Source organism: Leuresthes tenuis, unplaced genomic scaffold, assembly GCF_036924035.1.
Source record: "Leuresthes tenuis unplaced genomic scaffold, fLeuTen1.0.hap1 SCAF_10, whole genome shotgun sequence".
Classification (NCBI taxonomy): Eukaryota; Metazoa; Chordata; class Actinopteri; order Atheriniformes; family Atherinopsidae; genus Leuresthes; species Leuresthes tenuis.
The window spans coordinates 5105888-5122134 of record NW_027325364.1 but is presented as its reverse complement, the minus strand read 5'-3'; the positions used below and the strand labels follow the sequence as shown (position 1 = coordinate 5122134).

General features: G+C 40.3%; 2 protein-coding genes across 3 annotated transcripts in view; one reads left to right on the top strand and one right to left on the bottom strand.

Moving 5' to 3' along the window:
- dgkb (diacylglycerol kinase, beta) overlaps positions 1-16172 on the top strand; it is a 76764-nt gene extending 60592 nt beyond the window's left edge. For both annotated transcript variants that reach the window (XM_072393659.1, XM_072393658.1), the window contains 4 exons: positions 196-391; positions 8745-8865; positions 8969-9029; positions 14302-16172. In XM_072393659.1, the coding sequence (XP_072249760.1) occupies positions 196-391; positions 8745-8865; positions 8969-9029; positions 14302-14409 (486 nt within the window). In that variant the 3' untranslated portion in view covers positions 14410-16172. The remainder of the gene's footprint in view (positions 1-195; positions 392-8744; positions 8866-8968; positions 9030-14301) is intronic.
- Positions 1-16247, bottom strand: part of tmem106ba (transmembrane protein 106Ba) — a 470787-nt gene that overhangs the window by 301946 nt on the left and 152594 nt on the right. The gene's annotated exons all lie outside the window — the stretch shown is intronic.

Below are 16247 nucleotides of genomic sequence, written 5' to 3'. Positions count from 1 at the left end.
GGAAGACATTCTGGGGGTACAACAATCTGGACCCATCATAATGAGAAAAAAACAGTATAATTTTAGATGATGGAGACAGACAAGGTTGTTTTCAGTGTAACAGTAATGACTTCCCAATACACTCAACCTAATATGAAAGATCTAGAATGCAACCTAATTATGCCTTTCCCTCTGTTTCTTTCTCCTTTCTAAAAGTGTGATGGTGTTACTCTGGACCTCAGCAGCATCTCCTTGGAAGGCATTGCAATTCTCAACATTCCCAGCATGCATGGCGGCTCCAACCTTTGGGGTGAGAGCAAGAAGAGAAGGGGTCACCGCAAGGGGGGTAAAAAGAGTCAAGACAAAAGGACACCAGTCGTCGACCCCAAAGAACTCATGTTTGCAGTTCAAGGTAGCTTTGTTGCTACAATTAATACATTCGATTGTTTCAGAACAGTTAGCGTAAATGCTGTTTTTTCTGCACATTAGGACTCGCATCCAAGCTGAGCTTTCAAATGTGTTATCATGAAATGCATTGAGATAAGCAGTGTTTTGGCCACACTTAGCAGGCTCATGCCAGAAGTGGCAGCGCTGTTCAGTTAGCTAGTCCACCATTTCACAAATGCTTAATATACCACAAGGATCAATCTTTTTTATCATGTAAGCCTAAAGTGCTGCTTCTGTGAACTAATATCTACTGAAAATGGGATCATTTTCAAAGCGATCACCAACATATTGATCAGACACATGAATTAAAGTAAAGAAAAAAACTTCACAAACATGGGATAAGACAAAATATATATTTTTTTAAAGTAAAAGTTGGCATATTTCTTAAAAGCTATTTCATAGTAGCAGCAATATGCCAACAAAAGCAAAAAAGGCAAAGAAATACAGAATGGTAAGAGCCATAAATAAACCCTGAATGAGTCGTTTAGTCTCACTGGGACTGGGGTGAAGGCTTCTTGTTGTGCACCATTTCTTTTGCATCAAATTTGATGGACTGGCAGCAGAGATTTTTTTTTAATTGTTTTAAAAAATCAGTGGTCTCATTTACAGTTTCGATGAGTTTGAGCTTTTCCACTCACTCTGATATGGGTTAGAGTTCATTTTCCATTATTGTCTTCAAGTTGTGCTGCTGATTATTTAATTTGATGACATATTTCCAAGTGGAAATAGTTTTAAAGGTGCGTATGAGATCACGCCATATTGTGAAATAGCCGGTAGGTCTTCTGCAGCATTTTCAAAACACATGCTTCATGGTTGGTTTGTGCTATTGGATAATAATAAAGCAGTTTAAATATGTTTTACAGTCTATTTTCACTCAGGCACACATTGGACATACTAAGTCAGTGTCCTTGCTCCAATCAGATCAAAGACCCAACTTTCAGCCAAACTTTTCCACAGCACATTAATATTTAATTGATGACAAGGTGAATCACATCCAGCAGCTTTTGTTTGCTAAGAAGAGGTACAGTCATGTCACTGTGTGGATTTGTCACCGGGTATTAATGGTCTGCGTAGGTGCCAGTGGACAGACTCAGTTAATAGGAGCGGACTGAGTGGGGTGTTGGGCATACCCCTGAATCCATTTATGTCTAAAGGAAGCCCATCAAGGAGAATATATGAATGAACAAAACTGAACGAGTCAGCTGCTCCGTGGTACACGATGAAATGGCCCGAACCACTTGTAAACAGGACAGATATCCAGAGAGCAGCAGCTAATTAGTTTAATTCTAATATGCAGTATCATGGTGTGAAATTACTCAGCTGCTGGTCAGGTCTTGCATTCACATGTTGTCAAACTTCAGGTAATCTATCTGAAAGGGAGTTCGCTGTTACTGCGGTTGGACATTAATGCTCTCCTATCAGGATAATCTGTTGGCACAGCTTTCGAATGAATGTTGGCTCGTTACCACAGTTTACTTATAAATTACTCATGTATGTAGAATGCTGTACCATCTGATTTCTTCTCAATGTATTAGTGAGTAAACTCCAGTTATGAGGTAGGCATCCAGTTTGTCCCTCCCTCCACTCCATTTCTGCAAGTATGGAAAGTATGCAAATATCATTTATTTCTGATATTCTATTTTCAGCTTCATTAATCACACTCGTGCACCCAATGTGACAAACTCGAAGGCTGAGATTCAACTAATTTACATCTGATTTGTCCTCACAGTTACTCTCGACCACAACTGCTTTTGGGATTTTTGGAGGCAGCAAAAAAGTATTTGTGGCTGTTAAAAAGTTTGACATAGAGGTGATTGGATGTCAGTGAATTTGGTTCCTTTACTACCAATTCATGGTCAGCTGCTCGTGTTTATGATAAAATTCTTGAAAATCCTTTTTTCAAAATTGATGGATCTCATTTCCAATATGGCGGACATGCAGCCAAACGGTACTAAAAGATGGCAGACTCACTACATAGTAGAGTATACATAGATGTGCGTCTGTGGACGTCATCTCAGTGGTGCAGATACTACCTGGGTTCAGAAAGCAGCCAAGTTTGTTTGGAGTCAAGTTTCTAAATGGAGATGACAAGGAAAGTAACATGACCAGTGGCCTGGAAAGACTGATGGAAATTGTGGCAGTAAATGGCGACATTCTCAGCTTGGACCTTGCTGTTTATATCAATGAATCAATCATCATGGACTGCCAGAAATGCCACTATGATTTGTACTGCGAAAATGAAAGAACCTTAAATCAAGTATAATCAAAATAAAGTATTACTGATGCTTTGCCTTGCATAGTAGGCGTCATTTCTGTTAAGTGTGGCAGGTTGTAAAGTATCATTATTACATATTGAGCCTAGTGAAACCAATATTACTCTCATTCTGCTGACAATTCAATGAGGAGAGCAGAAATGCAGCCCACAGGGAAATATTAAGTAGGAGCATTAACATGTACGGTCTCCTTGCATTTTCTACAAGTTTGTATCAAAACTCTGAACTATGATATAGGGTATTATGGTTGAGGTATGGTCCTGTGATCGATTGGTGATCTGTTCAGGGTGTACAGTGAATGTCGCCCAATGGCAGCTGCGATAAGCTCCAGCCGGCTTGCAACCCTGGATTGGATGAAGTGAGTAAAGAAAATGGATGGATGATTGAGTTATTTTGTCAGTGATTAAACAAGAATTCAGGGAAAGCAGATGTAGTATGACTCGCCAGATGTCAACGACTGGGACAAAATTCCCTAATCATAACCTGAACCAATATCCTGCCCATCTGCTTTCTGTGTTTCTCTTTTTAAAATCTATGGCAAACAACTGCAGAGCTGCAATCCACTGAAATAGGTTAATTTTGGACACTACTGGCTTGTAAAGCAGACCTCCCAGTTCCATTTGGTGTTTGGTAAAGTTATACAAACAATTTGCCTTTGACACTTTCAGGGATGTTGTTTCCACCTGTTCCACTCACATTGGGCTCCATTGTAAAGGCAGACTGTGGCTTTACCCTTTCTTTGGCGTTTCTGAAAGATCCGAAGATATGAATGCAAACCCCATCCCGCAGTGTTGAGGCAGTCAGTTACAGTCTAATGCCAACGCGGGGCAGTGGGGATGGGTTTGGCTTTGCAAATTTCCTCCATAGTATTTGGGAAGTGTTGGGACAGTTTAAAGTGGAACAATTACTGAAAGTGTTGGGTTGCTCCATACATCTGATATTTTACAGCTTCCTGGTTAATGTTTTCATTAGCAGAGATCAGTTGATGATCTTATTTATGTACTGGTTGGATAAATACAGTTTAAGATGCAGACTTTCGAGTTAAACAAGGCTGTTTTTATTTCAGGTTTTTAATATCAGGTTTATTATTGCTTGTTCATCCATTTTTGTGTTTTTATTTCTAAATTGTAGAACTGCGGCCTGTTCAGGTGATGTATGATGTATGTTGTGTAGGTTTCCTGGTGTGCTTGTATGTGGAGATGAAGTGGATGTTCCAATCAGTGTCGGGCTTCAAACATGAGTCAATGAGGATCTCCAGACATGGTTGTCAGTGATCCCTTATGAGACAAGTAGAGGAACAGATCTCTTTGAAGCTTTATTAATTTTTTTTACTCAGTTCTGACACTAAATCATTACAGGAACAGTGAGAAAGTAGAACAAAGAGGAAACCCACCTCCGTTTTAAAATAATTGAACCAAACAACACTGTTGCATGTTCCATGCTTATAATTCCTTAATGTGATTATGTAGCTGTCAGATGAAGGTGCATTGAGGCACAGAGGTGACTGTGAGGGAGAGGAGTTGATCAGTTCAAACTTTGCAGCAATGAACTCTCCATTAATCCTTGAATGAAAATCAATAGTTTTGGTGTTTTTGGTAGTACACAGTCTGAACCTGGGAAGGCTCTTAGTGTGTGTAGAGTGGGGAGTGTGCATTCGAGTCTGTCTGTGCCTGTGTATTGATGTGTGTGTTGGGTCTCCACTTTTGCTGGATATGTGCGAATGGATGCCCTTGTGGAAGGTTCCCTCAAGGAGAGCAGCCTAACTTGTCAGATCAAGAGAACAGCGTATTTATAGGTAAACACAGGAGCGCCTTAGCCCATGAGGCACTGCCGAGCTCTACGCACGGATCAAACTGTTCGCAGGGATTATTTTTCTGTGAATGTGTGTGTGGTTGCATCTGTGAGGATTTCTAGCTGGTGGGAGGCTGGAGGATAAAAAAAAAAACATGACCTTTCGGGAGCTGTTAAATCGTCCCGCTGGTGACGCCAGGAGACAAGCCCCTCAGGTGGAAGGGAATGGCTGCAGAGTGAATTATTTAGAATGGGACTGAGGTTTTGCAAGGGAGGGAGGGCGTGGGGGGGTTCATGCGTGGGTGGAGGGGTTGATGCCTATGACTGATCCCCCGTGACAAGCCCCGTGAAGCTTTCGTTGGAGGACCGGCCTCCACGCACCCTCCCTCCTCCTCCCGCCACTCCTCTTTAGTTTAACTTTCAGCTGATCGGCTGCTGGTCCTGCTTCGCTCCGTCACTGTCTGTCTTTACCCTTCTGCTCTCAACCCGTCGCTCCACATGTGTCAGTGCAGCCGCCAGCCTCGATAGGTAGTTGTTCGACAGTGACAAGGACGCCGTTTCTAATCGCACACTCTGACTGGAAGATGGTGTAAGGAATAAAGCCACAGAGCTGTTTTTCTGTCCCATTCATTTTTTTTATGTCTCTCACTGTGCATCATCACCTTCTGTCTCTTTGGGTTCAAAATAATGATTCCATCACCTAAATGAGGCACATAATGTTGATTGTATGTTAGGTAAGGGGTGATTCGGGTTATATTTAGTCACGGGGCTGCTTACTTTACGCGTTAATAACTTCTTGCATAAACAGTTGGGTGACTGTTTTCATCCCAGTTTATCTTTGACAAATAAACAAGATGTTTTTCTAGTTGCTATATTTAGCCGAGTCCACTTTTGGTTGTTGTTTGAGGTATTTCATTTGATCCTGATATGAGAAATTATTCTGTGACTCAAAAAAAGTATGCTTTATTTTTGGGATGTAGAAAACGAATTGAAAACAACTGCTAATGGATATTTCTTTTGTTTGTTTTTGTGCAGTATAAATTATTGATGGATGTTTTTAGGTGTAAGGATGAGGCTGTCTTCTTTACTCAGAGCCAGGGATACAGAACTAAAATATACTCAACCCTCAACCGAGAAAGCGACACCTACTAGTTTTCAGTTCATTTGAATGGAAGGAGGGCAAGGGATGCTGGGTGGTTGAGTTGGGTGGGGATACGGCAGAGAAGTGAGGACGTGTGAGACTTGCCACCTGCTTATACAAAGCGAAAACACTTCCACCCCGCGGACAAATATATTCTTTTTTTTTTTCAGTGAGGGATCAGGATGTTGTATTGTCCTGACAATTAAACCAAGGATATTGTGGTTGTAACATGAGAAAAGTGGAGTGAAATTTAAGTGAATAATGCTTTATTAATACCAAAGGGAAATTAGGAAGAGCAGTCGCCCACCAATCGGAAGGTCAGTGGTTCGACTCTGGCTACCCTGGGCCACATGTCAAAGCGTCCTTGGGTAAGACACTGAGCCCCACGTTGCCTTCTGATGCATCCATCTGGATGAATGTGTGTGAATGACCAGGAAGCACGTAGTTGGGTATAGACTAAGACGTGCTGTATGAGTGTGTGTGAACTATGCATATAGTGTTAGAAGCGCTTTGAGTGTTCAGCTGAACTAGAAAAGTGCGAAACAAGTACAGTCCATTTACTGTGTGTTAACTACAAAAAAGAAATAAAAATCACTGCAAATTGTCGTAATAGCGAATGAGATTGTTGCAATGGACAGGAATTACCTTTTCCAGTCAGAGGTTTCTGCAGCTGACTCCGTTCTTGGATCACTATGTTGTGTGGAGGTTGTGCAGCGTTGTCCATTATGTTTAGCAGCTTGTGCAGCATTATTCTTTGCACAATAATCTCCAGAGCAGTCCTCAGCACAGTCGGCCATTTTTAGTTAGGTCAGTTTCCTTGAGTCACATGTCAGACAAACAAATCATTAGCAAACAAATCTGAAGCCATCCTTTGAAAAGTCATAGAAAACTGTCTTGAAACAAATCAACTAGGCTGTTTTGTCATATAGGCCATATAGGCTCTGTTGCTCATTATTGAAAGTCAGTAGAAGATGTAGTTTTTTTCATAACTGGAAAAAAAAAGCATCCAGACAAAAGAACCACAGCCAGAAGAAATCGGAGAGAGCTCCTCTGCTTTTATCTCTGGGAATATTTGGGATATTCATTCAGAACTGGGAAGTCATTGGTCAGTTTGTTTTTAAATGTCGACCATTTCAGACACTATTTGCAAATTGTTTCCATGCTCCTTAACAGATCAAATCTACCTCAAGCCAGTTTACAAATATCCTTGGAAGCTTTTTGGAAGTTCTGGCTCTGATACACTCTTCTTTCCCAGGTAAGGGACACATTTGGGTCCAATCTGGGCCAATTTGGCACGTGCGGTTTAGTAACGGCCCACATTTGGTCAAACATTCTTTGCTGTCTGGGACAGACTCGCAGAAGATGTCTGTCTCAGCAATGGCCCGAGCTGTATAATTCATTGGATATTAATATTTACTCAGACGAGTCAGAAAGTGAGTGCTTGGGAGGTGATCAAACTGAGCCCCAGAGAAGCCTACAGTACAGCCAGCAACATGACAAGTAGACACAAATTACCATGCATAGCTGCGTGATAATGTAACTACTGCAGCAGTCCTACTTCAGCCCACTGCCAACATTACTGCAACAGGCACCATCATTATTTCTGATATGTTACTAATACTGCTTCTTTTTTTTAAAAACTTTTCAGACAACCACTGTAAACTGAGAAGGTAATATTGGGCATTGTTAATGGTTGAAAACACTCTCACTTTGGCTACTGTGGACTCTGAAAGCACCTTTAAATTTCTTTAAATTAAATTTTTACCTTCAGCAAAAAAAAGCAAATGGATATAACCTTTGAAAAATGTAAACAGTAATGTTGTAATAGTCCTAGAACAGAGCTGATACAGCAGTTATCAGTTAAAACCGGTGTAAAAATTCCCAAAGGCATTGAAGTTCCACCCAAAACAGGCTAAATGTTTTTTTTGTTTTTTTTTTTCAACATCTACTGGTTGCTGACCTTGTTAAATTGCCAGAGAGGCTACAGCCTTTCCCATAGTAAGCACTCTAGGGTATACTGGATCTCTGTAGCCCAGGGCAACAAGGAATCCCTATCAATATGTGATGCTGTTCATCATACATGTCAGCATGGTTGTGTGTGAGCCGTTTACACCAAGATGAGAAGTCACAATGGGAGAATGAGCTTTAAAGCCCGGTGTCGGGAGGTCAATCTGCTGTGGACTTAGTGTACACACACTCCTCCACTCCGACCCTGGAAAGCTCTGCACTCCTGATCCCACACTTAGATAGGGTCAGACGCATGTCCATCACCATGGTGACAGCTGGACACTGCAGCTCGGCAGCAACAACATCTCACCACAACAGCAGCATCACCTTCGACACTCCTTCAGGAAACCAACCCGACTCCCAAAAACACGACAGTCTTGGAGCGGCATCAGTGACAGCAAGCTAACACGCTCTCACGCACCAAGTGCCTAAAAATGGGTCTTAGTTTCAATTAGTGTCTGAATACTCCCAGCAGTGAGGCAGCAGCTTCTTAATTTGTGGAGGGACGAGTCGATGGAGAGTCGGAGGCAGAGTGAGCCGCTGAAACAGATGGGCCCTGCATGACACTGGGCTTCCAGCAGGGGCAAAATCAATGCTCATAACTGAAAAACAGAAGAGAAATTAATAATTATACTATCACAAGATTGCTTTGCATTGCCGGTGCAATCTAATTAATTGCTGTTTTGTTTGTAGCTTGTTGCGTCTTCTTCTTTTTTTAAACTGAATATTAAATGTTTCAGAAGTCTGAAGTGAGGAACATAACATCATGTCTTTTATTCTTCCTCACCTGCTTCTCACATTCCTCTCTCCTTCCTCACTTTTACTTTTCCCTCAACCCTCATTTGTCTTCTCTTTTTTTTCACTTTTTCCTTCTTTATTTCAAAACAACATCATCAGGTTTACATATCTGAGATTTCTTCAGGTTTGGTTTCAGTCATCTATTGGACCATTTTAGCTTATTTAATGGAGTAAAGATGCCTTGTAAGACATTGAATCACTTCCTGCTTTTGGGCTGTTTCTTAAACATAGGATTTATTTGGTGGCAGTGTTTGCTTGATTGATCTCTATAGTTAAAGGTGTGTGTTTTCTTTTCTTTTTTGTCTTAGACCTATCTGACGAGCTTTTGGAGGTAGTGGGGCTGGAAGGAGCCATGGAGATGGGTCAGATCTACACTGGGCTGAAGAGTGCTGGACGACGCCTGGCACAGTGCTCCTATGTGACCATCAGGTCAGAGTTTCACACTCAATTCTTCCTGTTAAACACGTGACTGCGTCTCTTTACTGTTCATTTGAGTTATGCTGCAACATGATCTCTTGTGTATCACTTGCAGGACGAGTAAAGCCCTTCCAATGCAGATAGATGGTGAGCCCTGGATGCAGACTCCCTGCACTGTAAGTCATTCAATGCATTCGCTGTCTCTTCACAGGTAGTTCAGACACACTGGAGTCAGTCAGCCAAATTATTTAGCTGTGACATACTGCATACTATAACTATAGCCCATACTGTATATCAAGCTCACACTGGCAATCTTTTAACTCTGGAAAATGCCAGATGGGCCAGACCTCTTGGTGGGGTCAAAGTTTACCAGAAGTGTGGGGGAAAATTTTAAAGGGTTCACAGCCCTTTAAGTTTGGAGAAACCCACCTGAGTCGGGGGAGTTATATTGCTTCGTATAGATCTTCTTAAAGGGGAACTCCGGTATTATTAAACCTAGACCTTATTTCTGGCATGAAATACGTTTATCTACTCGTCAAGAACAGTTTGGCGAATCTATTTAGATGACTCGCAATCCATAGAGGATCCACAGAGGCTGCATTGTCTTAGCCCCATTCACTCCGTTATATGGAACGCGAGTTATCTAAATAGCCTCCGAAGGATGCAGACTTTCGCCAAACTGTTCTCGATGAGTAGATAAAATTTGCTCTTTACTCTGGCACTTTGGTTAGATTGTAGCGACATCACACACCACTCTTAAGTAATAAGAAGTTTTTATTAACTGAAATGATGTGGTTCTGTGATAGATGTGGGAAACCTGCTCGAGTGGGAGGAGAATCTCTCCGTGAACCCGTCAGTGTTTCTGGAAAAAAAACAGCGGCCCTGATGTGTATAATATAAAATCAACTTGTATAGGTTTTGAATTGCTTTACATAGCTGTGCGCAAGTAAAAATGGGGCCAATCATGATGGAAATTGTACTTGAAGTGTACAGTAACAACAACAGTTACTGTAGCAAGTCAACCAGAAACACCTTTAACCTCATGTAAGAGTAATTGTGTGCTGTCCCAAGCAACAAGGTGATCACATCTCCCGTTCAATCATCAGTAAAACTGCCTTTTTCAAGGGTTTAAAGTTTTAATAGATATGTGGTGTGTAGAATATCTTTCTTTGAAAGAGTCTGTTGTTTTGCAAAAGCCTACAGCGATCACTCCAGATCCTTTGTGGTAATACTTGTACAGTACATGTACATCTATGCTAGAGTAAATCCTTAACAGACACTGCTACAGCATGGAGATCATTAAAAACCTTTACAACACCTCTTCCCCTGTTACAGATAAGTTAGCCAACTGCACTTTGCTTTGTGGACAACGCCTCTGATATTTAAAGGAGGTATTTTTGTTACCTTTGAATGAGTCATTTATATCGATGAATGGCTCTAGTACCCTATTAAGTACCCATTCCAGCACACTTTGAAAGGCAGGGGTTATTTACTTGGTTGCAGTCTGCAGATATGCTCCTGGATGTCATTATAATCCTACACTTTAAGCATGTTTACATGCCACTAGAGATAAACACAGACCATAACCAAACATCAAATAAATACTACAACTGTATAAAATCCAAACTCCCAAACACACGCCATAAAAAAGTGGTTGAGGATCAAATCTCTACTGGATGTATTGAATGAAATGGACTCAAATGCATCCAAGCTCATACTCCAAAGCTTCATCTCTCTGCAGCTACAGTTATAGAGTCAGAGCTTTGCTTCTTTTACAGAAACAGTTTAAATTCCATGCATAGATAGATAAGATTAGACTGAAAACATGGAAACTGAATATTAATTTATGAAGATTAAGATCAGATTTATTGTCATGTAAATACAGGAAATACACACAATTATTCCTCCGCTGTTAACCCATCCAGGTTGGCAACTGTTGAACACACACATGCACGTGCACAGGGTCACACACTCATGGAGACAGATGGCATATACACTGGAGCGGTGGGCAGCCATTCACAGCGCCCGGGAAGCATGGGGGCTTTGCTCAAGGGCACCTCGGCTGATTATTATTATCAAATTATTATGCCATTAAAATCCATGACGAGGCAGACTCTAATTTTATCTAATTTTCCTACCATTGTCTAAAAAATGTCAAATTTGTCCATTTTTTAAATCTTAAACTCACCAGTTTGTGTTGATTATGGTTGCTTTAGTAAGAACAGCACTGCAGATAAAGTGCTGGTAAGATTTACATATCTATTGCTCTGGCAAAATAAAAAAAGCAAAATAAAAACAGTGCGTGACAAAACAAGTAGAATGCAAGTGCTCTTGTGTCTCCTGATGCAACTTTACAAAACAAAGTTGGGGTCTGACGATACATAATTGTGCTGCAATAATTTCCACAGCAAATTATTCATACTGTAATTCAGATCTGACTTTGAATCATTCAACCTGTTCAATACTAAAAAAAAATCTCAGTTCAAATGTGGATGTTATTCTACTAATTATTAACAACAACAACTATGCAAATGCATCTTGGTTCCTCTGCATGCATAACTTATTTACACCATCAGTCCATTTGCATTTTGACGCTGCATACAACACGTATCACTGTCTTTTATAAGTGGGTCTTAAATTAATGTCACAAACTTAAATTGTTACCATATTTCCAGATGTTATTCTGGTAATATTCTGTTTTTCGGGTAGCTGAAGAGTACGTTGCATGCATAATTCATTAGTTCTAATTGTTTTTCAATTCCGTCTAATAACTGTATCGGTCTATAAAAAGGACTCTTGAGGTAAATGAATGTTTGATGTTGCATCTTCAAAACACATATCAATTATCTTCTAAATTTATTTCAGGTATTCCTTTAGATCTTCTCTCCCTTTTGTGATCAGTGTGTTGCCCGGAAAGGTTGTTTCTGTGTGTTGTAGGGTAGATCAGAAACATTACGTTCAAACTTGCTTAATGATGGCAGAAAGCCCACAAAAAACTGGTAATTGCCACAGAGTCAGAGTGCAAGTACAATAAATGGCAGCTTTTCTTTGAAGGCAACGTGGTCCTTTGAATGCAGATGGTAGCATTTCCTCTCGCCATTACTGCTTTGAGACTCTTAGTTTAATGATGTGCTTAATCTGACAACCCACTATGGTTTATCTCTAGTTCGATCTACAGTTTCAGCTCCCAAAAGAAATGGCATCATTGCCAATGAACAGGATATTGTTATATTATAAAACACAAACTTTACTGTAATCCTCTGTAATGTTCTCATTTGTTATCAGAGTCGTGAACCCCGGGGATTCTCAAACTTTGTTATATTAAAGACTTTCAAACTTTCATACATTTGTAAGCCAACAGACCCAATTTGACAAAAACTCATACGGACACAGAACCCATATGGAAGGTTTTTGTTCTGTTGATGCATTACTAGACAGCACTGGGTAATGAACTGTGTTGAGAAACTTCATTTTATAAAAGTTTACACAGAAGGTAAATTTGATTTAAGGCACTTAGTAAAAACACTTCAAGAAGCCTAGAAAACTGCATTTACCCCATTTCCTGCGATAAATACTTTAGCAAAAGTTGTGTTAACACCTGTTCATGCATGATATTAACATGTTACCGGGCTGAATCTCACGTGGGCTGGTTAACGTTCAGGTGTAAACACACTCGGAACAGATTGAGGACACATTCAGATCCAAACGCATTTGATACATAAAGAACTACTTTCTTAGAAAAGTTGACACACAAATGAGTCCTGAAAAGCATTAAAGGACAAACCACTCACCTGACATGCCTCCATGCAAGTGCTGGGGTTTCCCACTGTGGTTTTTTTCCCTTGCTGATTCTGTGCCTGAAAAGGAAACATTTCTGTAAAGCTGAATCCAAACAAACAGAATCGGGCTCAGACTGTGAGAAATGTGAGAAATTAGTACAAAAACAATTGAACCGTGTAGTTTCATCTTAATTAATGTCTGAAAGGCCCTGCTGAAACGACCAAATGCTGTAGTTTAGGTGCAGGAAGTGCCATCACCAACTCTCTGCACCTCTTTAAGTGGATCCATCCCTGATGATGTCAGGGAAATAATCAAATCAAGGCAGACGGGACAAACGAGAGAAGTCCCAAAAAACTGCAAATTTATTCAAACCCAAAATTAATAAAGCCATACCTTACCCACTTTAATCTTTTATAAAATTACAAATGGCAATGAAAACAGGTTCAGCCAAAGTTCAATGAGGTAAATGATGAAGTTACATGATTTATGAGCGCACACGGCTCTTACAGGAGCCTTCCATGAACACATCAGTGGAATAGGAGTTGTTCAAAGGTCTCCATTTCCATCCTGTACCATGCATTCTGTCGCCATCATTTGGTTTTACTGGTGACCCTTTGTCACCCAGTGCTCGTGCACCCTTGTCTTCACTTAACTGTAAAGCAGAAGTGAATAAAACATGCATATATTCAAGGGCTGTCAAGCAATTCAATTGTTTTAATTGTCATTAATCTTGAGTATGAAACTAATTTATACATTATATATATATATATATATATATATATATATATATATATATATATATATAGTTACACTACATTTATCTTTGATTAGAGCACAAAGGTCCCAGGCTCCCTGAACCACTCTTTCACACTTCTTTCCTCTTATTATCATCTTCGAATAAGCCTGTGTCATCAGCGGCTAAAAACATCTATTGATGGAAAAAAATCTTGTCAGCTGACCTCATTTTTGGCCAGATAATGTTGCTGAACCTACGACTGACCTGCTGAAGCGACCACAGAATTTTACAGTAGGTATTAGACATGGGTGCAGCACTTCATCTGACATTCTTCTTTACCCGATGCACCCATCACTCTGGAACAGACCACATGACCATTTCCTATTGCTCCAGAGTCCAGTCTTTCTGCTCTCTCTCAAATTGAAGCCTTTTCTTTTGATTAACCTCACCGATAAGTTGTTTTCTATAGGCTGCACAGCCGTTTAGTACGAATACCTTAAGTCCCCTTTACATTGCGAGCCTGGAAATGTTCTTACTTTCACGATTAAGCGTCACCCTCACTTCTGCTGTAGATTTAAGTGATCTCCAGTCCAGATCATTCATGATTTATCCAGGTTTTAATCATGTGTTGGACAGTTAACCCACTTTCAGTAGATTTAGCTATCTGTAGCTGTTCTGTTTGCTTGAATGCAGTCCAACAATTTGACCTTTCTGAAACCAAAGGAGGTGTCATCTGGCTTAGTTGTCTATGGAGTAAGATGCTGCTCAGTGCAACAGTAAGGGTGAGATACCCGATTATCTGAAACGTTTTTATCAGTGCAATACTTTTCCAGTGGTAGGCTTCAACCTATTTCGCCTATTATTAGTGTGTAAAACCAGATGGGGTACCCAGCAACAAACAGTATTGAACTTGTCTTTCTCTCAAACACCAGATTGAGATCGTCCACAAGAACCAGGCGCCTATGCTCATGGGACCACAACAAGGTCGGAGCTGCTTCTCTTCAGTCATCAGACGAACTCGCACTGAGAGCAAAGACTGAACGATCATGACTCGAGACCTTCACGTCTTCTCAATCCCCTGCAGAGCAGCGGTGGCCATTTGGTCATGGCCCGGCCCATTCAAGAACGGGTCTTTGATGTCTGTTTGATAGCCCTGCGCTCAGTAGCAAACTGTAGGTCCAGAGTGTGTCGCGTGCAGCATGGAGATGTCACTGAGAAGCTCCCGTTGAACCCAACACGAGTCATGTTTAGAACTGATGCTTTGATCTACAGTGTTTAGTGTAGTTTAGCTCCAAAAATACTGAAGCTATTTCGGGAATTCATCTTCTATTCTACTTCTTTTTTCTTAAAGTGTTTTCATTTTTGCTGTTGTGCTCTGTGCCATGTGGAACAAACCCACTGACGAATGTGTTCTGTGATATAATATATTTATTTATTTATTTATTCATATTTTGCTGCTATTTGTGTTTTCTATTTTTTTTTATCATTGTTCCATTGTTTTTTTTTCCTGTATCTGCATACCCCTGATGCATGATGGACAGTGAAAGATGCTGCAGTTGTTGGAGATGACATATCTGGAGTTTGCAGCTGACATTTAGTAGTGTTTAGTAAGAGGTGACGTTTCTTTGCTCTGCATTTCTTCTGCTCATGAATGGCTTCAAAAACAGAAACTCACTTGCTTTCTTTTCCTGTAAGTGGTCACTGTTGCATTTTCATTGGCTTTGTTGATGCTCTGTTCGTGGAAAAATTAGGAATGATTATTGATTGTTCATAAAAACTGCATGACACTCTTTGTTTTATGTCGCACGAGAGATTTCCAGACACTTTTACCAATTCTTTGCACACTTGCTGTTGCATGAGTGACCAGCTGTTTTGACACTTTTGGAGCATTTTTGAACAGCTCTTCAGCGCTGCTCACATTCAACCATATCATCCTTTATCTGTGAGATGGCTGTATCTTTACAGGATCCTGTTTTTTCTTTTTCTAAACAGGTACTCAGGCACTTTTAAATGAAAAACAGTGAAAAGAGTGGTGTGCAGTCAGATTGCATGTAGGTACTGCAACCATAGACATCATATAATCACAAGAAGCAGATTGGCCTCCTGAGCCTATCGATTTGTTCTAATGTCTGGTGTTGCGTGTTTACAGTCTGCCGTGCACACAGACATACGTTAACTGGTTAATGTATAAATACAAATTGACTACTGACATGTATAGTGAATGCGTGATTTAAAGAATCAATACCAAAAGTCAATCTCATTCTTTAAGTAAAGCATTTTACAGTCACTCGTTATTTCTTAGACACACATGGCATCTAAAGAAATAACTCCTGGAAAGTCTTTGCATTACTTCCCATTGTTATGCATATTTATTGGTAAGTCTGGGTGGTATTGGTCAAGATTTAATGCATTCCTGCATTCATTACATTTTCTTTCACCAAAGATAAAAGTTCACATTTTAGATGCTGAGTTAAGATGTACTCTAACAGCAGTCTTGTAAAGAACTCCACTTCTGCATGTTTTAAGTTTAATTGGATTTTAGGCTAGACTGTTTCAGCCTTAAAAAGCGGCATATGCCAGCGGAGACTAAATCCGACAAGTCTCCCGTCTCTTTGCTTTGTACGGTGCAGCATTTGTACAGTGAGGTTGTATTTTTGTACACAGTATTATTTATTTTTCTGCTTCCTGCTTCACTCTGGAACTCACACCATGTTGTTCTTGCTAAAAGCAAATTATGCCTGCCGATGTTGACTGAGAAAAGTTGATGGAAACAATTAAAGACCAAGTTTTTGTTGTTTGACACTGTGTTCTCGTGTTCTTCCTCTTTGCCACATCGTGAAGTACACGCCAATTAAACTGAAATCTTAAGCATAAAGAT